Raw genomic sequence first — 24084 nt, 5'->3', positions numbered from 1 at the left:
TCTTTGGTAGGCGGCGTTTCAGCAGCCCGGACCATTAATACTGGTTTTACAATGTCAGTGGAAATGCTGTTTTTTAATGCTTGCAGTAACTGGGTCACTGTGTTGAAAGTGCATGGTGTTAAAGGTGATCTCTTTAAACATCCTGACAAATGATGTTCAAAATCAACTTCACAATCACCCTGAGCACTGGTGTCCAACACAAGTTATAATCGTGTGTCACTGTTTGTTTATTTATATCTTGTCATCATATGTGTCAAAAGTCAGTATCCAGTATTTTTTAATGAACTGTCTTTTCTCTTCCTGTGCAGTGGTTTCACATGTTTAGTGACTCTTTTCAGATGTGTTGAATCAGTGGTCATGCAGTGGTTCCTGTTTTGTTTTCCCAAAAAGTCCTGGAATGACTCATCAGTCCAGAGAATGGAGGATCATTCATGACGCCAAACTGGCAATAAAACATTCGGAATTAAGAAAAAGAGCACTACTCTCATTTGTGACATATAACTGACCATTTGAACGGACTGTGTAATGTAGATCACTTTTGAAGATATATATATTTTTGCAGCCACATGACAGATGTGTCAGTTTCTGCAGAAGTTCCTGTTGATAGCCCCCAAAGGGAAGTCAGAATAGGAAGTCAATCATCTGATGTAAGTGTGACTGACTGTAAACGTTTAAGGTCAGTGTGGGTCAAGGATACAAGCAACTCTATGTCTGTTGTCTGTTTGTACTCTGTGGTAAATCAATCAAAAGGATGTAAAGTATTCAATGATCCAGCTTCATCAGTTCATCTAGAAATACATTACTAACTTAACACCTGGGAAAGAGGGATATTCATACACATCTCTAGACATCTGGCCAGCTGTTGCTCACATGTGTATCAACTGATTCACCATCCTCAGACACATTCATTTATTGTATGTACTTTATCAATATAATACTGCTATTTCATTAAATGTATCATTCTCTGTATTGTACAGGTGCTGCTTGTGTGCACAGCCAGTACAGTAGGTGTCTGTCCCTCATTTGTGGATCTTGCAGAGATCTCTCACCTTCTTCCTGCTAAAGTATTTCTATATTATTCATCTTATTAAATACTGTAAGACAAATTTGTGATTTTGCACTAAATAATAACATTTGACTCAACCTTAACAACATCCACAATTACTTAAATATAAGGTAATCACTCATTTCTTGAGTCTCCATATTATTTTACTTTATTCTTCTTCTCCATAGTTACTTGGCAAATGACAATTTTACACACAAATATATGATGAACAAAATATGATGCAACGTTACAGACTTAACTACCAAACAGTAAATAAATTCAGCTACTGCAGAGGTGTTAAATGATTTCATACACCAGGCTTTACTCATTTCATCAGCTGATCTAAGACAGCTGGGTGTGTTCTTGATTGGTTGGAACAAAAACCTGCAGTCACATGACCCTTTATGTAATAGCATGCCTTATCTTCTAACACAAATGCAACACTAAAATAAAGGGTAAATGGTTTTTGTAAAAGTTAGTAAATTACTTAGTAGTCATAAAATTTATGATTACAAGTTTTGGGCTGCTGGATGTGAAAATTCATTTTTTTTTGCAGGTGTTTATCCTCCTTCTGCACAACTTTCTTTGTCTTTATACTTACTTTATTGGAGGAAGAGCAGAAAGAGAGAATGGATGTTGAACTACTTACCTTCTATCAGCAGGGAATCTGGACAAGTATCACACAGTCAACTTATTGACATTTACAACTACAGACCTACCAGCTTATTAGAAAACTGTGAGAAACCATAAGCTATAATAAGCATTGATAACTTACTCTCATTCATAACAGCACTTTGAAGCATAAGAGGACATCTTGCATGATGAGTATATATTTTTACACATATTTTACTTTCATTTTTGTATTTCAACCTGTGTCAAATGACCATTGCAGGCCTTTTACTTGTACATTGCTTGACATGAGGTTAGTGATAAGTAAGTCCCTCCTCATAACACCAGGAAATGAAACTTAACAACAGTTTTATCAGAGAAGTTGATGAATGACCAGTCATGTGCCTTAGAGATGTGTTAACTGGAGGTTACAACACAGTAACATGGCCGCAGCATCATGGCAAATTTAGTGTGTGTTTGTGTGTAGTCCAGTGACAGGCTTAATCATTGTCAAAGGTAAAAGACAAGGATTCAGTAGCAAAGTATAGACCTGATACTAAATGCTGTCAATGTTCAGTTATGGTTTTCAAGGTTTTAAGAGCCTCAGTGAAAGAAAAAAAAAGTCTAACTATGTCTCTCTGTGTCTGTTACTTCTCCGTTCTTCCATCCTGCAGAAACACTTGTGTTCCTCTATTGAGACATATTCAAACATATTTAAGACTGGCATGTTCCTTTGCTTATTTGCTATGTTATCTCACAAGTCCATGCCTAATGAAATATCTAAAACCCAGAACAAAATCAGTTCAATCTCAACCAAAACTGTGGGTAAGTTCTTCTGAGTTTGAGTATCTGTATTGACACATGTCATGTAAGACTAATATTTGTTAGATGTAATTTAACTAATTTGAGATTAATTCAACGTCAACTCAGTAAGCAAATACAGCTCTGACATACAGAATGATCATCCCACATTAAACATACTGTGTGCTGAGCTGGACACAGACATGGTAAGATAAAGACTGCATCCTCACTGAGCCAATAAGTGCTTTCAGTAAGTCAGCAACCGCATCAACAGACTGGAATTTACCATCAGTGCACATTAGGGAACACTTCCTCTACTGTTTTGTTTTTTCTGCCTTTATCAGTCCTTTGCATGTTAATTCAGTTATAAAATGTCAGTTTATGTATCTTAGGCTCACTGTGGCTCATTTAGCTAAAGCATCACTGTGAAGAGATGCAGTCTCACAGAGATGCTAACACAGCTGTAGTCTTGTATCCACACCGATTATATTGTAACCCTTAAAGTGTGATGTGTACGACTTTAAATCCATTCTGATACAAAATGTGAAAGGAGCTCTTCAAGTCACTGGAGATCAGCTTTAATGTCTTCAGTTGTTCAGACCAGAAACTTACAGAGTCACCACATCATGTACAAAAATATTCTACAAATGAACAACCCCCCCCCCCCGCACACACAAAAAAAAGGAAGAATAAAAAAAAAACACCAATCCACCAATTACAGTCCACAGTGTCTAAAATCTCTATATAACTCTTATTAAAGAAGTACCTATTAAAATGCTCTAAAAATGAACTATGTATTAAATACAACCAACAGCACAGCACTGTATATACATATGCATGCATTAGGTCACTATAATGTTTCATTGGGTTCCACTGTGCTGGTGAAGCCCATTACATTCAGACACATTCAGTGAACATACATTGTACTCCTGCCTGAGGAAACACAACACACACATACAGTAGCCACATCCTGTTCAAAGACATTGTGCAAGAATGCACAGAGAAAAGACACACACCTGTGGCCAAAGCACATGTTTCTTCATATATATATATATATATATATATATATATATATGCTTGGGGTGACATCAGCGTGTGAAGCAGTTTTCATGGAAGTTCATACAATAGTTGGTGAGATACTTTAGTATGGACCAAAGTGGTGGGATGACTGACCACACATTGCCAGCTGTAGAGTGTGGATAAAAATTGAACAGACACTTCCAGAAACAGTGACAGTGTTTACTCTGGATCACACACACACTCTCCTGCCAACAGGTTTTATTGAAACTATCTCTGTGAGAAAGTAGTTATGATAAATACATAGCGTGTTCTGTAGATTATATATATATATATGATAGCAACATCATTTAGGATCAGCCTGAATTTACATGTATGTTTTCTGTTGCATTCTGTCAGGTACTACTGCAGTACAGAGGCAAAGTATGTCAACATGCTGGTTAGGACTCCACAGGAAGTCACATGGCATGCTGATTAACTTTAAGAATTGCATGGATTGATGTGGATTATCTTATTTATACCATGACGTTTAAAATACACTTAAGTATTGTTTAGTCATATTTTGGGGAGATACACTTTTTGACTAAAGGATCAGCTCATTCAAATTACAATAATGCATACTTGTGGCTTTGAGATATTACTCTTAGATTTCTGCCTCCACCTTAATACAAAGGAAGTGAATGGCAGGTTCTTTTGTGGTGCCCACAGCTTTGAACATTACAGTTTACAAACCAAGAGTCTAGAGCTGTGATATCTGCTCTGTGAGGCTGTACTTTATACTTGTATTGGACAAAATTAAATGTTGACCTGATGATGATGCTAAATAAAAAAATCAACAGGATCACCAAAGTTAGATTAGGTCATGCTTGGGGTGACATCAGCGTGTGAAGCAGTTTTCATGGAAGTTCATACAATAGTTGGTGAGATACTTTAGTATGGACCAAAGTGGTGGGATGACTGACCACACATTGCCAGCTGTAGAGTGTGGATAAAAATTGAACAGACACTTCCAGAAACAGTGACAGTGTTTACTCTGGATCACACACACACTCTCCTGCCAACAGGTTTTATTGAAACTATCTCTGTGAGAAAGTAGTTATGATAAATACATAGCGTGTTCTGTAGATTATCCAGAGTAACCAGGACTGCCACTGTTTCTGAAAAGAGGTATCTTTAGATTTGTTTTTTGAAGAAACCTCACAGACAAACATCTCAAAGTCTGTAAAAAATAAAATGAATCTGTGTAGATAGATCACTAAAGCTAAATAAATATATAATGCAGCTTTACAATTTGAGTGAACTGACCCTTTAAATGTAAACTCTATGTTGGTGCTATCTTTGTCAACAGTGGAATAAACGTTTCACTTCTCTAATAATGAAGAGGAGCCATAGCATTATAACAGCTGAGACCAGCAGCCTTCCAGCTATGATGATAAAGCATTCTGTCCACTGATATGCAGTCAAAGCTTTACATTCATGGAGAAGCTTTCACAAGCCAGTGGTTAGAGAGTAGAGGGAAGCAGTTCATAAGAGGAACCTGCTAACCAGCCTGATTGACAAATTGACTGAGACTGGAGTCAAAGATAAATCCACTATGATGTAATGTTACTGTCTCATTTGCTGACTGGACTTTGACTGACACCTCACCAGAGTGTGAGGTATTATCGTTATAGTCAGTGCTTGACTGTGTTCTGCTTTGCTAAGATGATTGATGGACCGATGTATTATACAGTTCTCATTTCTGCACATTAACAGTTCAGACCCTTTGATTCCTCCTTCCCTTACATTCTGCATCATTATGCCTCCAACCTGCTTTGGCAGAACTGGCTTTAACTACGCTCACGGCCCCATTAAATAAACTAGAATTTGGACTTTATAAAAACAACAAAAACTTTAAATTATCTTCATGATAAATTGGCTGACTTACACTGATGTCAACAGTACCAGCACTCTGTTGCAAAGAGGACCAGCCCAGATATGAACATGTGGTCTGAGGTGTGAATGCACACAGAATACATCTCAAGCTGCCTATCAAAAAGCTGCAAAGGAACTCATCACTGCATGGCTACATCATTACACTCAGGGGACATCTGCAATATGCAAGATTAGGGTCACATGACCATCAGGACTAAGTAAGGTAGCACAGTGCTAGCGAGCTTCTCCGCTAAAGGTAATTAAACCTTTTGAATGAAAATACATTAGCGATGTGTTCAGCACCCTTTGTTTTTTTGTATTAGTGTTTTTCCAACAGAGTGGGACTTCACAACCCTGAGTCTTTGAGACATTTTACGGCACAGGCTCGTACTGTTCTACCTTGCTTTGTTGCTGAATTTTACATACCTGGAAGGATTGTATGTATGTACGCCATTTTTGGACGTACATCATTATCATATCAAAAGACTTCAGTTTCAAGTTGAGTACAAAATACTTGCTACTATGCACACAGAACACACAGAAGTGAAACTTATTATTATGTTGTCTGCTTGACTAATCATGGGCAACAGCCCATGACTGTGTCCCTCTGTCAAATGACCCTTCCCTTGCATGTCTTAGTGGTCCTTACAGAGTATCCACATCACTTTCTTTAATCTGAACAAACTCTGTCTTACTTGCATATTGAAATATGTTCACAATACAAAGAAAGAAAAAGATAACAAGGACACTTATTAATACCTGGTGTAAATGCATAACACTGTGATCAGATGGCAATATCATGAGAGCATGTCCAGATACAGACCAAGGTGAAAACAGGCTGTATATTCTGCTCTAGATATGAATAAAACTCATAAATGGAGCAATGACAGTTCAGCTATTGTAAATTATCATGATTTGTCTAAGGTAAAGCATCACATTCAAATTCCAAAATACAAAGCAGGTTCTAAGAGCACATTTGCCATCAGCTGCTGTATTTGTACATGTATGGACAGTGAGCATGCAGGCCCTGATGACAGTGATCTCTCAGGCAGTGATGATGATCCCAGGGCCTTCACCAGGAGAAAAAGAGAGCGAGCAGACACAAATCAAGAATGTTGGAAAAACAAGATAGTGCACAGGAAAGAGAGGGGAAGGGGAAACAGAGGCATAAAAAAGGGGAAATTAAGAATCCAAGGGAAACCATGGAGATCAGGCACGACAGGAACAGGTGAAGGTGGATCAATCAGCATCCAGGGGAAGGAAGCCACAGAGAGAGGAGAAAGAAGAAGTGAAAATCAAGAAATACAAGACAGAGGGCTTTAGCAGACTGTGAGAAAAAAATGATAAAGAGTCTGGAACAAAACTGATTATAGAAGAGAAGTCTAACTAGATATTTCCTTAAAATACAAAATCAGCAGTTACATTAAAAAGAAGTAATTTATATTAATCGATACTCAGCAGGACAGCTTCATCATATTTTACAAAACTGTATTTACAACATTTTCCATTTTATTCATTGTTTCCTTTTTACCTCCATCTCAAAATGCAGGTGTTTATTGACTAAATAAAACGATGTGCACTCCCTTTTTAAGTATTGTGTTATTGGTGTCGTCGGTTGGTTCACCCAGGACTCTCGTTCTATGATACATACTCTGGTGTCTTCCAGAAGTGTCCAGGGTGAGACAGTCTGCGGTTCAGTTTGGGGAGCTTCTCCAGCATGTCTGCCAGCTGGGTGAAGGTCGGCCTGCTGTCTGCTTCGAATGACCAGCAAGCAGAAAGGATCTCCTGTTGGGACATAAGCAGGAGAATGAATACATGATAGCTACATGTTTCAACTTGAGTTTCTGTTGATATATGGGCTGTATGTTCATTTGCAAGTCATTTACAAGCTTATAACTCAACTGTGACAGCTTGAATCACCAGAAGGCAACCACCATGGCACTGATGTAAATATGTTGAATGCAGAAGTTCCTCTGAGGATGTTGGCTTCAGTACACATGAGACTGTACTGAAGTCTACAGAGCATGACAAAGATTTGTGTGAACAAACTCCTAGTTCAGGTGGAGTCTTGATAGATTCTTAACCACAAAATCAAAGATGACATCTGAATTCATTGCACTGCTATCTACCTACTGTAAAAACTGGTGTATAAGGCACAGTCTATTTTAGGGGGTGTCATGCTGGGAAAAACACTTTTCCAGTAGTTATTCATTAACTATATAAACACACATGTTTATACAGTAAAACTTTTTCAATTTACTTATTAGAAACACAATTAAAAAAACACATATTACATTTGAAACAGTGTGTGGGTTAATGGTCCAGTAATGATTTGCTTAACTGATGTTAAGAAATGTTAATAAATAAGTTAATTCATGGTCAGTTAAAAGGGCAAAGTATTTACAGTTGCAAGAAACAAGAAATGGTTATTGTTGTGTTTAACCAGAGATTTAATTTCCTTTGAAAGCTTTGAGTTGAACATGAAATGCTTTTATTTTGATAGTGAAAAACAGGAACTAGTAAAGTTAACATGCCAAGTTGTCGGCTGGAGGTCTGCTGTTTGTCGTCCTCTGTTGATATTTGTGAGAAGCAGCAAATACGCAAATAAACGCTGATTTTAAATGTTATATGTTTTCCTCATTGAAAGAAGCTCCAACTACACAACAACTGAAAGGGACCGCTATATTAGTGTTGAGTACTGAATAGAATAGATCCTTTATTGTCATTGTCACCCGTACAACTCATTTTTTTAAGTGCTCACCAGTCAGTGCATCATTCATAAATAAAATAAATTAAAAAATAAATAATTAATATTATTACTAATGAATAAAAGATAATCAATAAATACTATATATAAAAACAGCCCAAGTGTACCCACATAAGGTTACATCCTGTCATTGCACAGCCCTATTTCACAATCAGTTGTAAACAGTATTAATTAATAATTAATTAGCAGCATTGAGTGTAGTAATGGCTGTAGGATGAAAGCTGTGTTTGAATCTGTTTGTCCTTGTTTTAACTGATCTGAATCGTCTGCCTGATGGCAACAGATCAAACAGAGAGTGTCCAGGGTGAGAGGAGTCCTTTACAATGTTCTGTGCTTTTTTGATGCAACGGGAACTGTGTAGTTCTTCCAGTGTGGGGGCCGTGTTAATGACCCTGATTGTTGACTGCTGAGTGTTGTGGATTGTTTGCTTTGCTCTTATCTTGTACTGCCTGAGTCTGTATGTTTCCTGCTGTATGTTGGCTGTTTTTGTGAGAAAGTGACCTTCAATTTCCCCTCTAAGGGTGCTAATAAAGTGCTTCTTATCTTATCTTATTAACTCAGACCTTGTTCAGGTTAGGCTGAGTTTTAATTAAATATTTTAAAAGAACACAGTAACTTTACATATTTAATACAGTGTGTCCCAAAAACTCTTCATCAGAGCTGTCACTGTGCACAGATATACAGAGTCACTGTAAGTCTCACCAAGCTCACTGTCCTCAGACTCTGTGTCAGTCCCAGAGTCAAACAAAGCACCATCCTCTGTTCCATCCAGTGGAAAAACAACAAAGTTAGTGAATCTTTTATTCTTCAGATCGTACTATAAGCCACAGTGCAATAAAAGCTGCTCTTCTGTGCGGATGATCCTATCGTTATCTTTATAGTTACTGGTATAGTTATCGTTCTTAGTGTAGACGGCCTTTTACATATCTATAATCACATCCAGATCCAACCTCTCTCTGTATTTTACTCCTGTGTAGGACACACCGTTTTAACGCGTTTAAGGTGACTTTTATACATCAGTTGTTTTTACAGTAGCTGAAGTAGCCACATAACTCTAGAACCTGGAACTCAAGAGCACAAACTACTAATTGATATGCACTAAAGTAATTCAAGGTAATGAATGACTGTATGCAAGAAAGTGTGTCTTGGTAGTCACTTTTGAGTCTTTTTTTCAATTCATTTTATTTATTAATCCCTCCCCTCTGATGATATTCAGTGTTATTCTGAGATGTGAGTGAGTGGTAAACCTCTCCCTTTAGGAACCTGATCTCTATGTTTGTGTGACAGACTCACCGTGACTTCTTTGCCCAGGTTGGCATCTGCCAGCACCTGCTTGATGCCCTGGTTGCTGCCTATTAGCCAGATCTTAGCTTCCACAGGATGGTTCGTAATTGGCCAGTGTCTGACCTGCAGCTCATACCAGATTGTGCTGAAATTACACAACAGAGATCAGATTAGGGAAACATCTACATTCATATGTCATGTGCGTCTAAGAAAATATGTTTTAAGGAAATAAAGTTTCCAAAAACTGTGCAGACAGGGGCTAAAAGTCATAGAACATGTCTGGCTACATTTTTGAGCTGAGCTTGTAAGGTCAAAATAAAAAGAACTGGTGTGCTAACTTTCATAAGTAAACCTTGATTTGAAGGATTCAAACTTCATCAATAGAAACACTGACAGTGCAGTAACTACTAAACACAAAAGCCCAAAATATGAAAAACAAAATGAAGTTATAGAACTTTGTATGTTTGTTGCCAATGTAGCAATTAAAATACCACAAAAACAAGTGTCAAACAAAGTCAAACACGTTGAATTACCTACACAGGCTGTTTAGATGAAATCAATATCAATCAATACCATATAAATAATAACTCAATACCCAAAAGCGTAAACGTCAGCAGCTTCAGAGAAAGGCAGCTTGTCCTCATCAACCTCTGGGCTCATCTTCCGAACAATCTCTGGAGACAGGTAGTAGATCCAGCCTTGAGGTATCCGCAACACGTTCTTTCTTCTGAACACACACACACACACACACACAAAAACACATATAGTATAAATGCAGACAACAACCACAGCTTAGCGGAGACATTGATCCATCTTTTAGACTCTTTTTTTTTTAGATTTCACTCTTACCTGCCTTCTTGTACCACTCCAGACATCCCAAACAGGCCAAAGTCTGTGATGACCACTTTGTTTGTGTCACAGAACACATTCTTGGACTTCAGATCTTTGTGAATGATGCCCTTGGCGTGCAGATAACCCATTCCCTGTCAAAGACATAGATTTACTGAACACAAGAAACTTCAGAGAGTGTAAGATGAGCTGATATTAAGCAATTGTATTTATACCATAAAGTTCATTTGTGTAGAGCTTGTCTGCGATTACAGCATCTTTCAAATTATTATGGCATAAAAGTTTGTTTATAGAAAAATTAGACATAACCTGTTTATAGTTAGCATCATGCACTGCACCACTTGGGGTGCCAATGTCAAAAAAGGAGAGAATATTGTTCATCTAAGAGTAAGCAGCTCTAAGAAAACAGCAAAATAACCTAATCCACACCTCTAAATCTTACTGATGAACTCATTTGTTTACTCCATACACAAACAGAAATGTAAAGATCATTTGTCAGATAGATTTGGAGAGTAAAAAGCTCTAGGTTTGGTACCAACACTGATGCAGTGGTACCAAAGCTGGAAGCCTTTAATGTGATGACAAGACCACAGGAAGCTGCACACACTTACTGTGTCCAGGTATTGTTTACCAAGAAATACTCCCTGCAGATAAATCCCTCTAAAATCCCCAAATTTAGTATCCAGACATGAGATAATATCAATCTGCTAAATTTACTTTTGGAAAAGCAGTGGATTTCAAAAAAAGTTGAAATATTCAGTCTTTTCAAATCATCATAAAAATAATGATATGAAGTTACTGTGATACATTTCTTATGCGTGGATAACACAAATGACCCAATTATACTATGTAGTGTATAGGCGTATCAGGTAGTTGTACACAATGTGCATCAGTGTGTAGTGTTTCATATAGTGGCAGAAATCATCATGTATGCTAAATGACATGATTGTGATTATGATGCTGCTAGTTATTATGTTCATCTCACACAGTTAAGCTGCTTACCTTTACAATCTCCTGTGCAATCTGTCGGGTTTTATTGATGTCTAACAGGTGACCTCTTTCTCTTACAACAGAGTATAAAGTCACACCTTTACAGAAACTGCAGAGGAAACACATACAGTGCTGTTACTACAACATCAACCAATCACATGCAGAGAAAAAGCATCTAGGTAACAGCTTCAGATTTAAAAAGTGATGCTACAATTGTTCTTGAAGTGGAAATAGAGGAACAATATGAATCATGTCTACCTTGTGATGATGGCGAGGTGAGGCGGAGCCATGCATGCGCCCATGAACAGGACAACGTTCTCATGCCTGGTCTGCCTGTAGTTCATCACCTCTTTCTTGAAGAGCTTCAGGTGATCCTGGTTGTTGCCGTCTATCTCCAGAAGGCGAATGGCCACCTCGCCGTGCCAGCGACCCTTGTGCACTTTCCCCCAGCGACCCTGCAGAGCCAAGCAGCTGTGTTAGTTGTGAAGGCTGAAGGCGATCTTTGAGAAATCAGCCTTTTGTTTTCATGAGATAATGAGATAAATCAACTTGTGATCATGAGAAATTACTCTTGATTTCCAAATGAAAGCAATAAAAATAATTGCAAGCACAGCCATTCTGGACTTCTCTAGCTTTTACTGTAAAGGAATAACTTTGCTCCTGAAAGGTCAATTTTCCAGTAATATCCGACATTTTTTCTATTACAAAACTAAATTGCAAAACGGTTACACCCTTATTTCTCAACTTCTATCGATTCTATAACTCTCAGCATTCTGGTTTTCCTCTACCACAGTGGGAGGGATCTCAAACATTTGTGCACATCCCACGTTGCTGATGGGTGTCATACTAAGGGTGCTTTAAAAATCATTTAAATACCCTCCACACAGGCCACAGATTTCAGCAGAGAAATACTGTTTGAGAAGTATGACATCACTGTCTTCACCTTGCCGATAAGCTCTCCAAGCTGCAGCTGCTCATATGGGATGTCCCACTCCTGCAGGTAGACACTGGTCTGGCTGACTTTGCGAGTGATGGGACCCCTCCAGCGGCCAGCATCTGAACGACGGCAGATAGGAGAAGAGGGCAGGTCCTCCAGTCCGTCCTCGTCACACTCCTCAGTCTTTTCTGTGCTACGCCGGTCAGCTGCTTCCTCAGCTGGGTAGTCTTCCTCTGCCTCCTCGTCCTGGTTCATGATGGATTTTAGTAAAAACCAGGTTCAAACAGGTGGAGTTCAGAAGTCTGAGTCAGCTAAGTCTTTTATTACAAACTGTGTCAAGTAATGTAAAAAACATTTAAAGCACAGGAAGTGTTGAATGATTAAGACGCTGCACATTTTGTATCATTTACTTATTGTTCCATATATTAACTATTGTGCAGATATTGATTGAATTGAATAATTTAAAGTCCATGTAAAGTAAGAATAAATATGTGTTCTGAGTTTGACATACCACAGAAAAGTGTGTTGTTAACCACCCTGCCAAATTTGAATGATTAAAAAAATCGCCAAATATATGAAATTAGGCTTCAAATTTGTGTAAAAATCAGCCTCTTTCTCTGCTCCCAAACGCTGTGGGAGTGCCCGCCAAGTCCGCTGAAACCCCGTCCCCTACCAAGTGTCACCTGTCAATCAAAGTCAGCACCTCTACCAGAAACATGGACGCTACGTCTGAGAGCTTTCTGCTGCTAACTCAGCTGCTAGCTCGGCAGCTAACTCGGTGGCTAACTCGGCGGCTAACTGGCTAACTGTAGACTGTAGTAGTAGTAGTGTGTGCTGAATGTATTTATACCTTTACAGCAGCAGGGGCAGGTTTATGCTAATCATGCTATGATTAGCATGATTATGTTATGTGATTGATGATTTAACCATCACACCTTCTTTTTAATTTGATCCTATTTGTCAAATGACAGATATTGAATTTCCTACATATTGCCAATGACAATATTCAACTGATCATGTTCACAGCCTATAAAAATTCACCACCAGAAAATATACAAAGCATGTTTGCTACCAGAGCAAATCATTACAACACATGCAACAGGTTGATACATTTCAGTAAAAACATGGAGCAGCCTGGAAACTGCATTAAAACTGTGTCATGAGTACAAATGATGATGAGTACAAAGACATTTTGTGAAAAAGAAATAACATATTTAAATCCTGTTAGGATCCTGATCACTGTATATAAAAGTCTATATATAGTTAAAATGGGTGGATGTCATAAGCATTCTAGTATTTCAAGAGATTGTTGAGTTCATGATTAGAAGAAATGATGCATTGGATGCTTTGTTCTATGTTATGTATGTTCATGATAATGCTTTGTATGTGTAAATGGTCTGAATATGATATTGGTACATGTGCTTTCATATGTTTTCTAATAGATCCGACTAAACTAGTGAAATAAAAAACAATGTCTTTTACTGTCACATTACTTTTATCAAGATTACATGCATAGTTTTACTCTGAGGAAAATAACTTTAACTGTCAAAAATACAACTCTTATCTCCAAAAGCAGACACTGAGAGAAAACAGACAGCATAGTTAAGCACTTAAATGATCTTTGTCTGTAAAGCACTACACTGAGATTATAAAATGACCGTTAAAATGTGTTTGGGCTCATGAGAAAAAGATGATGAAATACTGATTTATGTCACTTCTTGTGTAACTTTGTGTCAGTGAGCGTTACTGTTAAACTGCCGGTACTCACGCGTCTTTGCTCTGCTGCTGTTAGCTGCATCTCAGTGACAGCCGCCTGTGACACTCTGACAGAAAACAAGAAACAGGATTATTAAACTCAAAAAAGTGACTGTATCACATGGAAGAGTGTAACATGCCTTCTATATCAATGTTACAGTCTCTTACCCAGACTCATAGTAGCTGCTAGAAGGTTGACCAGCAGTGTATGTGGAAGCAGGAACATCTGTGGGAGAGTGTAACTTTAACAACCCTGAGCTACAATCATTCAAAAATGCTACATATATACGTAACATGCCTGTTTTTACCCTGTAGAACACTTCTTTAAGACCTTACCTCAAATAAAAGGTTTAGAAAACTTTCATGTTGATGGAAATCCTGTAAAAATGCTTTATTTATATATGCACAGCTTTATTTCAACAATTTTTAAAGATTACGGTAGTTATCTTTAAAAAAGTCTTGATATGTTGAGACGGATGAGTCATAATAATAATAATAATAATAATAATAATAATGATAATAATAATAATAATGTCCGTTTTTTAAGATTTTTTTTTTTGCTTTTATTTTACAGTGGGTGGAACAGAGGCCGACAGGAAACCAGGAGAAAGAGAGAGAGAGAGAAGGGGGGGATGACCAGGGACGCTGCCTTTATGTCGCATATGCCTTAACCACTCAGCTACCAAGGCACTCCAATAATATCATTAATTTTAATAAAAAATCATATATTTCATCTCAACATCCTCAGAACCTGGAGAGAATGTGTTTATTGGTCAAATCTGTAACTTCAGGTCTTCTGACACATAACCACACTGTTCTCACCTGCTTAAAGAAAATATTCTAATATATCAATTTTCTCTTCAAAATGTAAAAGCTTCACTCTTTATTCTTGACAAGGTACAACTTTTTTCCTGATAAAAATGATGACATAATTGATCATGATATTATCACTACTTCTTACATTGCAACTTTGTGAAGAAACAGTGCTTAAACATACTAAATATCAACATTAAATACCAAAACTAAAATAATGAATAATCAAATACAAATTCTGTCTTTAAATGTCACATATTCATTTGAAATGCCTATTTGATACGTTTGTCATTGTGGAGAACACTGGTCCTGTTTGACATTCTGCTTTCTGTGAGAGAGTAGGCACAAAGTAGTCCTGTAGCAGCTAATATGCAAAGTTCAATGTTCACACCTACACTCAATTCAACATTTACAGTGTAATACGTTTCAAAGTATGCTTCAGGCCAAACACACTACTGTGAAGAACCTGTACCAGTAGGCCAGTGACAGGGTGCTGACCTGGGAAGTGGAAGCGGTGGTCCCGGGACTGTGGTGACGGGTTGGGTGGGGGGGTGGCGCTGACACTCGGGGGGTTGCTCTGCTGGAAATGTGCTGGGGAGGAAGGTGTGGAGGAGGTGGCTGATGATGGGTTACTGCTGGAGTCCAGTTGGTTTAAAGTGGGGGGAGGTTCCTGTTAACACACACACACACACACACACACACACACACACACACACACATGCACACAGACAGAATTCTATTGTTATAATAGTGTAATCTTGCTGGTCTTTACCTGAACTGTCACCTTATGAATAGAAAATACAGCAGATCAGAAACATGTACGTACCCTTTTGGTTAGTGCCTTTGGTAAAGTGCCAAACTGCACTGGGATCTCTGCTGAATGATCAATACGATTATTGATATCTGATGGCACTGATTCTGCCCTGCGCATCCTTGGCACTGCAAGTCAGATTAAAACACGAGTTCATTTGACATCACATGTAGAAATAACCGGTGATGACATTATCTGAGTGTATCTGTCAGTAATAACATAGTCAGCTGTCTTTACACAAGCAAATCAACAAAACCACAGTGCTATAATTAGCAGCTCAATACATAATAAACAGTAACATTAGAAAACAAGGAACACAACATTATCATCATACTCATCATCATCATCATGTACATCCACCTATTACTTATTTATTTAGTTCATTAGTTATTTTGGCTGTTGTTTGGCTGTTTTGTGGTTTGTTTTCGATTGTGTATATGGTGTTGTATATATGTGTTCATGTTCAATGTTGTAATATGTGAATGTTGCTCTCCTGATGACTTTTGTTTTGCTGTATAAAAATAAAATTTAAAAAAAGTTATAAATGAAGTATCTAATCATTAATTGCAAGTTTATAAGATTATATAAGATTTATAATCATAAACTTTCCTGTAATGTCAGCTTTAAGAATCATTCTTGTTTGTTTGTTTGTTTGTTGTTTCTATAGTGCAGGTTATTGTGTACAGTCATGTGTGGATACCAATGATGTAAGCTAGTTTTAGTGGAATTGTACTGGGTTTGTAGTCTTTTCACCCTAACCCTACTCCACAGCCTGTGTAGGAACCAGTTTCACACTAGTGTTTAAGGACTAAATAACTGCAGCAACTGTCAACTGTGATCACCCCAAACATCTAAACTGTCACTTTCAATGTGAATGTGTTCAGCTCCACTCTGACTGCAGTAATAGTGGCGTTGCTACAAAACACAACACATCACTCTGTAGGTATTACTGACTTACTTGACGCACCCAAAATCTTCCAGAGGTATCCTGAGCTGACATGCCCATACAGGTATTAGCCCAACCTTTTATGTACACTCAAGGCAAATAGCATGTTCACATTGAATGTTTACGTGACGATGATGAGTGTTACAGTCTTACATGTGAGAAATGAGATCCGACACGAGGGAGCATCTTTGGTACATTTATTGTGGCACTTTAACCTGTGAAGAGAAGAGTATGACACACCATGATGAGATCATAAGAAGTAATACTATAATCAAACATAAAGGGGGGGTTATATTTACAGTGACTTACTTGCAGTGTTTACACTTGACACCAAACATCATGCTCTTGCGACACACTTGGCACGTCTGTGAGAGCCAGGACTTGGTTGAAAACCTTAAAGGACGGAGAAAAAAAGGAAACATTTCTTCATAATGCTTCGTTATCATCTGATGTTTAGTGACGAATAAAGCTAAGGGAGACTGATGTGTTATTTTCAAATGTAAAATTTAGTGATTGTACATACACACAATGGGAAGTATTAAAAGTAATGTATATTAAATAAGAAATGTTCAATACAGTCCATGACAGAACCTGCAGTATACTCATCATATATGTTATTCATGCTGTAGAGGATTACCATTTGTGTAAAGTTTGTCCTGTAGGTGTGCTGGGAGTCATTCATATATAATTTCATATATTTTGTGTGCAAGTACAAATTAGTCTTCATCTTGTTTGGCACATGACCAACAACACGTCAAATCAGCAAGCATTTCAGCCAGTATGTCAGTACAGTGAGAGTCTGTCAAATCACAGTGTGTATGTATCCTTGAAGGCACTTCTTCTATTATTAACATTTAGCCAAATAAGTAAAGTGTTTGAATATTTTTCTTTTTTTCTTTTTTACATCAGCTGGCAGTTGTCTCTGTTTCTCTTTTTCTGTTTTTTGGCATGTTACTGCCACCAACTGTCTCTCAGTGGAAAAGTATGAAATCATTAACAGTAATGTGTGGTGTGTCTTGCTTAAAACACAAACAAAGCAGTGACCAAACTCCACAATGTACCTTTAAAGAGGGAAATCAGCAGATACTCATATCATAATGAATAGTCAAAAAACATGATCAGGACATACAGTTTGTGACCGCTTCATTAAAGAATGAGAGAAAAGTCCTTGTGGTGCTCATCATGGAAAAAATTGAACATTAGATTCGTCAACTTTCCTGTGTACAAGTGGACATGCTGACCTGATGGCGGCCCTCCAGAGAGAACATGAACTACAACAGACACTGTCTGAAAGGATGTTACACTAACCTAAAACTCTGCTTGATCTAGACTGAGCCACACAAGATAGAGAGGCACAGAAGCTATCCAAATTATTTTCATATGGCAGCTATTTCAGTCATCTAGATGCTGAGCCTAAGACTAAAACATTCACTGTCTAGTAAGAAAAACAGTAAGTCAGACTGAGCTCTGCATTGTTCAAATTCCTGGATTCTCAAAACAGAGCATTCCCCCTAGACCCACGCAGCCACTCCACAGTGATGTTTATCACAGTTTGAAGTTTGGACAGACTTCTCTCACATTCACAAAGTCTGTCCCAGGGAGCTAACAGGAAACCACAGCAATGATAGTGAACTCTGAATCAGCTGCAAAACACTTCAAGTATGTGGAGTTGCTACTTATATGAGCAGCAAACAAACAGTGAGTTAACCCCTGTACATCTGTAAAATGCATTAAAGGGTCACTCCAGTGATTTTCCACTTAAAGGTCAGCGTACTGTCATGCTTCATGCTAAATGTGCTGTGGAAACAGTTGTGTAACGTCTTCTGTGGCTCTGGGAGAGCTTTGTCAAGTCTGAGAAAATAACCCTGGTGATGACACAGGGGTTGATGGAATCATCAGGTGCTGGGTTTTGGATTATAACAAATTTAAGACAGAAAGCCTGAGTTACAAAAATGAAGCAATGGAGTTCAGATTCAAATGTTGGCGCTTTCCACAAAGGGAGAGTTGAAAAAGAAAATATGCTACTGGTTGTTTGAAGAGAAGGTAGGATGCAGGGACTTCATGTCAGGGTGTCTGCCTCTGCTGCTTCAACTTTCACCATTCTTTCTTAAAGGACAAATGTGGTGTTATTCTATGTTTATCTGACATCAAATCCCATTAAGAGACCAAAACCAACAAGGTGTTAGTACATCTTTCAATATTTTCAAAGCCCATTGGTTCCAACTGAAGATATGAATGTTTAAAAGGAAATTTCCACTCTGGTTTGAATAAATATGGCTGAATATTCAAGGCAGAAACACACTCAAAACACTGTAAAATGGGTTAGGGTTAGGGATAGGGTTAGGGTTAGGGTCCATCAACTTCAGCACTCATATTTTGGGATGCTGCTTTCACTGTTATACAAGCAAAGACAGCAAGGAAGTTTGGTTTTTGAGTGGCATCTAGAGCTCACCCCCTGACTACCCAGAGACGAGCTGAAATAGCCTGTAGTTCGTCAATGACCCCAACTACATCACTGTACAAGTCAACTGTACATCATCATCAACTGCAGACGTTTTTTCACACTTTAACCCTAATTCTGATAGATAGAGATAAGGTTGAAAATTGGGGAAACAGTCCTTTAAAATCCTCAAACATACATACTTTAGTTTTAGGAACTCCTTCCAACTTCCTAAAACAGCTGTAGTTTTTACGAAACATCACTCAAGCACGAGTATATTATATTTGTTGGGGACTATTTTCAGTGGAGGATGAATACCCATTTGGTGCTCTAGTGAGTATTTCTGGCAGCTGGAGAGAAATTGGAGTGTGTGTGGGACTGATTTTGAAACTAAACTACACAGGTGCACTCTTATAATTCCAACTTTCCAGCTTTGAGGTTCATCGTAAATGATGAAATACATTTTATCATTCTTATTCACCTTGTTAATGAGCTACGTTTCACACACAGCCCACACTTACTAAGCAAAGCAACACATTAACCACAGTGTCCACAGCCTGACGCATGCTAACAGTCATTTTTTCCTATGTGGCCTTTTAATCCATCCGGTGCAGTGTTGCTAAAGGACATGACAGTAACTGACCTGTGTGTTATAGCCAGACCGATGTCTCTCCTCATTGTCTGAGGTGAACTCCTGTGTACAGCCTGGTCTGTGAAGAAGATGACAAAATGATCAAACACACAACAAGAGAGTGTGGAATCACAGAAACAGAGGGCTCGTATCTTGTAGGAACTCACTGTCCAGCAGGGTGGGGGTGCCAGGCAACATGTATGTGGCAGAGGTAGGGACAGGGCCGGGAGTCCGGGCAGACAGTAGGGGTGACCGCAGGGTTGAGTCCTCAGAACTGTTCCCACAGCCATTGATCTGAATACTAGCCAGTACTTTGTTCTTCTTACACACCCTGCAAAGACAGAAAGTAACTCATCAAACTACTTCCTCAGATACAGACGTCCACTCTAGTAATTTGATGTTAATAGTGTATCTAGTGTTCTGAGTTTGACATACCACAGAAAAGTGTGTTGTTAAATTTGAATGATTAAAAAAATCGCCAAATATATGAAATTAGGCTTCAAAGTTGTGTAAAAAGCAGCCTTTCTCTGCTGCCAAACACTGTGGGAGTGCCCGCCGAGTTTGCTGAAACCCCGCCCCCTACCAAATGTCACCTGTCAATCAAAGTCACCATCTCTACCAGAAACATGGACGCTATGTGTGAGAGCTTTCTGCTGCTAACTCAGCTGCTGGCTCGGCAGCTAACTCGGCGGCTAATTCAGCTAACTGGCTAACTGTAGACTGAATGTATTTATACCTCTACAGCAGCAGGGATGGGTTTATGCTAACGCAGCAGTGATTTTCAGACCCGCCCACTAAATCCTGAACACAGAAATCTACACCTACTTACACAAGACAAAAAGTCATAGTCCTGGTTATGGTGCCTCGAAACTGTACTGGACAGTGTAAATAACTGTACATATTTTGTATATGTATTCGTATAGTCTTATATAGAATCTCTCCTTAAACTAGTGTGTTAATTCACACTACACATTTGAATCCTTTCTGCGGATCACAACCTGTGGCTCTCATGCTCACACTGAACAGATCAAATGAGCGCCCAATTAACAATGCTCATACTGATCACAAGCATGGAGCCCTAGGTTGGTTTTGTCCAGTGACAATTCTAATAAAGTTCACTCACAAAAAATAGGACTTCATTCTTAATAGTGTTGATAAAGAGAGAGAAAGACAACGTTACTTTTTGCTTTTCTACTATGAATACTGTTCATATTGTGACTAGTTAGTCTCTGCACCAATTCATATTCACAAAACTCTCCATCAGTCATTAATAAATAAAATAAACTAATATTATTATTATTATTATTATTATTATTATTATTATTATTATAAATGGTTGATTAGTCCTTAATGAAGCGTGTATCATATTTTATTTATGGAAATAAAATAATAATATAATAAAATACATTTACAATCACTATTTTATGGTTCAGGAGAACTTTTGATAGAATATGAAGTATACAGCAACATGATTGAATGCTGATGACCTTTACAAAAATGTGCATCAGCTGCACAAAAATTAAAATATGATGCATTTTATTTCAATTTTTGTATATTCAGTGTACACATTAGAAATGTGGATAGGGTGTTTTTACAGTGCTCAAATGTAAAAATGGGTCAGATTTTACCCTGAATAGTATGTCGACCCAAATTTCTGAAGTGCCAGATACCAACTGCACATCACACCACATCCAATCTGACAGAAAACCGGTTCTAAAATGAGTCAGGATCGACCAATGTGGTGGTAAAATTGTGCTGAGTCTGTACAGTTTTGAGTCTTTAAAGGAATAGCTAAAACATTTTCGGAACTAGTTTTATTCATACAAGTAGAGAACCGTTTCACTCCTGTTTAGTTGTTCTAACAGACACATTTGAGCAGAGGTGAAGTGTGATATTTACCAGCTGAAAGATAGCACAAAGTTTATTATAAACTGAAAGTAAACTGTGATCTACCGTCTTCACCATAAAGAGCTGACTGCAGTAACAACCCTATCACCCACTTGTTAGTAGCAGACTCCTCGATGCGGTTGGCCAGTTGTGATTCTTGACTCTTGCTTCTCGTCAGTGCAATGTTAGGAAGGAGCTGCAGCAGCTTGCGGGAAGCCAGAGGAGGAGTGTGGGAGGGCTTGGCAGTGCATGTCTTTGAGGCTCGGGTGACTGGCGGAGTGCTCAGCTCCGGTGAGAAGGCATCGGTCATTTCCTCGACTGGTATGGAAGGTCTGCGGTCATCTGAACAGGGGACCACTGATATGGAGATGGAGCGGCCGTGGCTGGTGGGGTGAAGGGGGGTAAGGGGACCGATGGTGGAGAAGGTATCATTGTTCCTTTGGGATTCAATGCTACAAGAGTCTGTGTCTGGCCTCAGGTCACGTCCTACAGTTAAAGAGGAAAGCAAGGAAAGCACACACTGTCATACATAACCAAAACATGAGCGTCAAGTCTGAAATATGATCTATTTGATTACATTACTTGTGTCATATCAATCAAAATAATCTACTATAATCCAATCTGAATTATTATGCAGTTAACTGATTATTGTCTGTAGAATGCAACAACCTAGTCTGTCGGTAAACCTGATTATAATCAAACCTGTGTGATGCACACTATTATATAATATAGTAGATATAGTACAATAAAGAGTCAGTGTACCAGTATAAACTGAAATTAATTCTGTACTTAAACTAAATATCTTTAACGTTAAGTGTTGAAGTTCATCCCCCACACTAGAAATACAGTTTTTACAAAGCTATCCTAACCAAAGCACCACTTCTTTTCCAGGGCTTTCAACAGTACCACATGGTCTTTATCATTGTAATTATTGTAATTTTATTTATGGAATTGGGGTTATTTTGTCAAACTACTACTTAAATGCCAGTGTTTTATCTACATGTCACAACATTTAACTCACATTTGTATTGTGTTTAAAGGTATTGCTGAAATGTTACATGTCCGACCTCCTCAGATCCTCTGTCTTTAATAATTCAATATCATTTATTGCATTTCTATTTATTTATTGTATTTTGTGTTTTTTTATGAATGACACTAATAACTTCCTGCTCTCTGGCTCACCTGTTTCAGTAGCACTCTTCAGACAGGAGAGGGCGGCCGTGAGGCGAGATCGATCCTCTGAGTTGGAGCCCAAGCGTCTCATCGTGTCCTGCAGCTCAGAGCTGGACATCTGCAGCAACTTGTCCACTGAGAGCTTCCCTGCTGCAGCCTGCAGGGGACAAGAAGACATCACTTTCAGGACAGGACTAAACTGGAGCAAGCTGAGTCTGTCTATCTTTAAAGTAGGTTTCTTCTTTGTCTGTGATGATAATTGTCTTCTACACTGCACTCAAAGAATCTCAAGAATCATAAAGACATATTCCACTCATAGAGTACAGGTAGACTTTCACCAAGACATAAAGACATAAAGACATTTATGTCTGCTTTATAACTACAGCCTCAACAATTATCTCTGACACAAAAATAAAGCATCAAGCATTTTCTTTTATCCATCTCTCTCAGCTTAGAGTCAGTCTCCACTCAAAAATGTGTTTGTCCTCTGGTTCCTTCAATTGGATGTTATTCTCATGATATATGTGCAGTTTGTTTGAGTTCAAGGTGTGACATCACAACTGTTCAACTGACACGAGTGTAATTTGGAAACATGAAACTTCCACTGACCAAACACTGAGAATGGACTTCACAGTGAAGCAGGAGACATATTGAACTTGAAACTTGAACGAAAAATAGTAAGAAAAAAACATTAGACACAAATGATCACTGAAACAAGAGTATTTAGACATATTCAAAACATGTCTGGAGGGGATCTGCAGATATACATTAGTGATAAATTGCACAGGAATGTATATTTACATATCTAACATATGTATTCCACACAACAACAACTACATTTTTAATTTGATTTTTATATGAATGGTGTGCCGACAATGATGGAACACAGTTTCCATTAGTACGTGTAATTCTGTCGATCTGGTCACTTCTGACAGACATCCAGTGTGTATGAGTGTAGTAACGAGCTTACAAGATGCTGAGCCATTTGGTTAACTTTCATTCATTCATTCATTCTTTCATTCATTCACACACTTGACATTGACATCACATCAGTGTTACTGAACACTTTCAGGATGATGTTAGATGTAGCATCTATAGAAAGGAGCACTGGCAGTTGAAGCAACAATTAGTGGATCAACAGAAAATGAATCAACTTTTGATAATCAATTAGAAAAAATAAAAACTGCAATAATTATCAGAATATCTATCTGGTTTCTGTAGTCCTCTATGACAGTATGCTGAGAACAATTTAGGTTGCAGTTTTGAGCTTTGTGAATGCCAAGCTTTCTATCTCTGTTCCACCTAAACGCCATACAGTAGCATCCACACTTCACAGAGTCTCCAGTGCCACAGCTGAAGATTCAGATCTATTGAGATGTCAGACTATTTCTTTGTAGGCAGCAGGACAAGTTTCA

General features: G+C 38.2%; 1 protein-coding gene across 2 annotated transcripts in view; it reads right to left on the bottom strand.

Moving 5' to 3' along the window:
* Positions 1 to 6152: 6152 nt before the first annotated feature.
* ksr1b (kinase suppressor of ras 1b) overlaps positions 6153 to 24084 on the bottom strand; it is a 55267-nt gene continuing 37335 nt past the window's right edge. For both annotated transcript variants that reach the window (XM_053320752.1, XM_053320753.1), the window contains 18 exons: positions 22679 to 22826; positions 21610 to 21982; positions 19777 to 19940; positions 19622 to 19688; positions 16848 to 16931; positions 16692 to 16753; positions 15608 to 15720; positions 15280 to 15451; positions 14137 to 14194; positions 13982 to 14036; positions 12220 to 12459; positions 11535 to 11731; positions 11289 to 11385; positions 10287 to 10420; positions 10033 to 10164; positions 9447 to 9582; positions 7038 to 7171; positions 6153 to 6456 (listed from right to left, as the gene is read on the bottom strand). In XM_053320752.1, coding sequence (XP_053176727.1) covers positions 6369 to 6456; positions 7038 to 7171; positions 9447 to 9582; positions 10033 to 10164; positions 10287 to 10420; positions 11289 to 11385; positions 11535 to 11731; positions 12220 to 12459; positions 13982 to 14036; positions 14137 to 14194; positions 15280 to 15451; positions 15608 to 15720; positions 16692 to 16753; positions 16848 to 16931; positions 19622 to 19688; positions 19777 to 19940; positions 21610 to 21982; positions 22679 to 22826 — 2454 coding nt within the window. In that variant the 3' untranslated portion in view covers positions 6153 to 6368. The remainder of the gene's footprint in view (positions 6457 to 7037; positions 7172 to 9446; positions 9583 to 10032; positions 10165 to 10286; positions 10421 to 11288; positions 11386 to 11534; positions 11732 to 12219; positions 12460 to 13981; positions 14037 to 14136; positions 14195 to 15279; positions 15452 to 15607; positions 15721 to 16691; positions 16754 to 16847; positions 16932 to 19621; positions 19689 to 19776; positions 19941 to 21609; positions 21983 to 22678; positions 22827 to 24084) is intronic.

The sequence above is a fragment of the Scomber japonicus genome, chromosome 6 (assembly GCF_027409825.1).
Source record: "Scomber japonicus isolate fScoJap1 chromosome 6, fScoJap1.pri, whole genome shotgun sequence".
Lineage (NCBI taxonomy): Eukaryota > Metazoa > Chordata > Actinopteri > Scombriformes > Scombridae > Scomber > Scomber japonicus.
The sequence above is the reverse complement of the archived record's forward strand: the minus strand, read 5'-3'. Positions and strand labels throughout refer to the sequence as shown.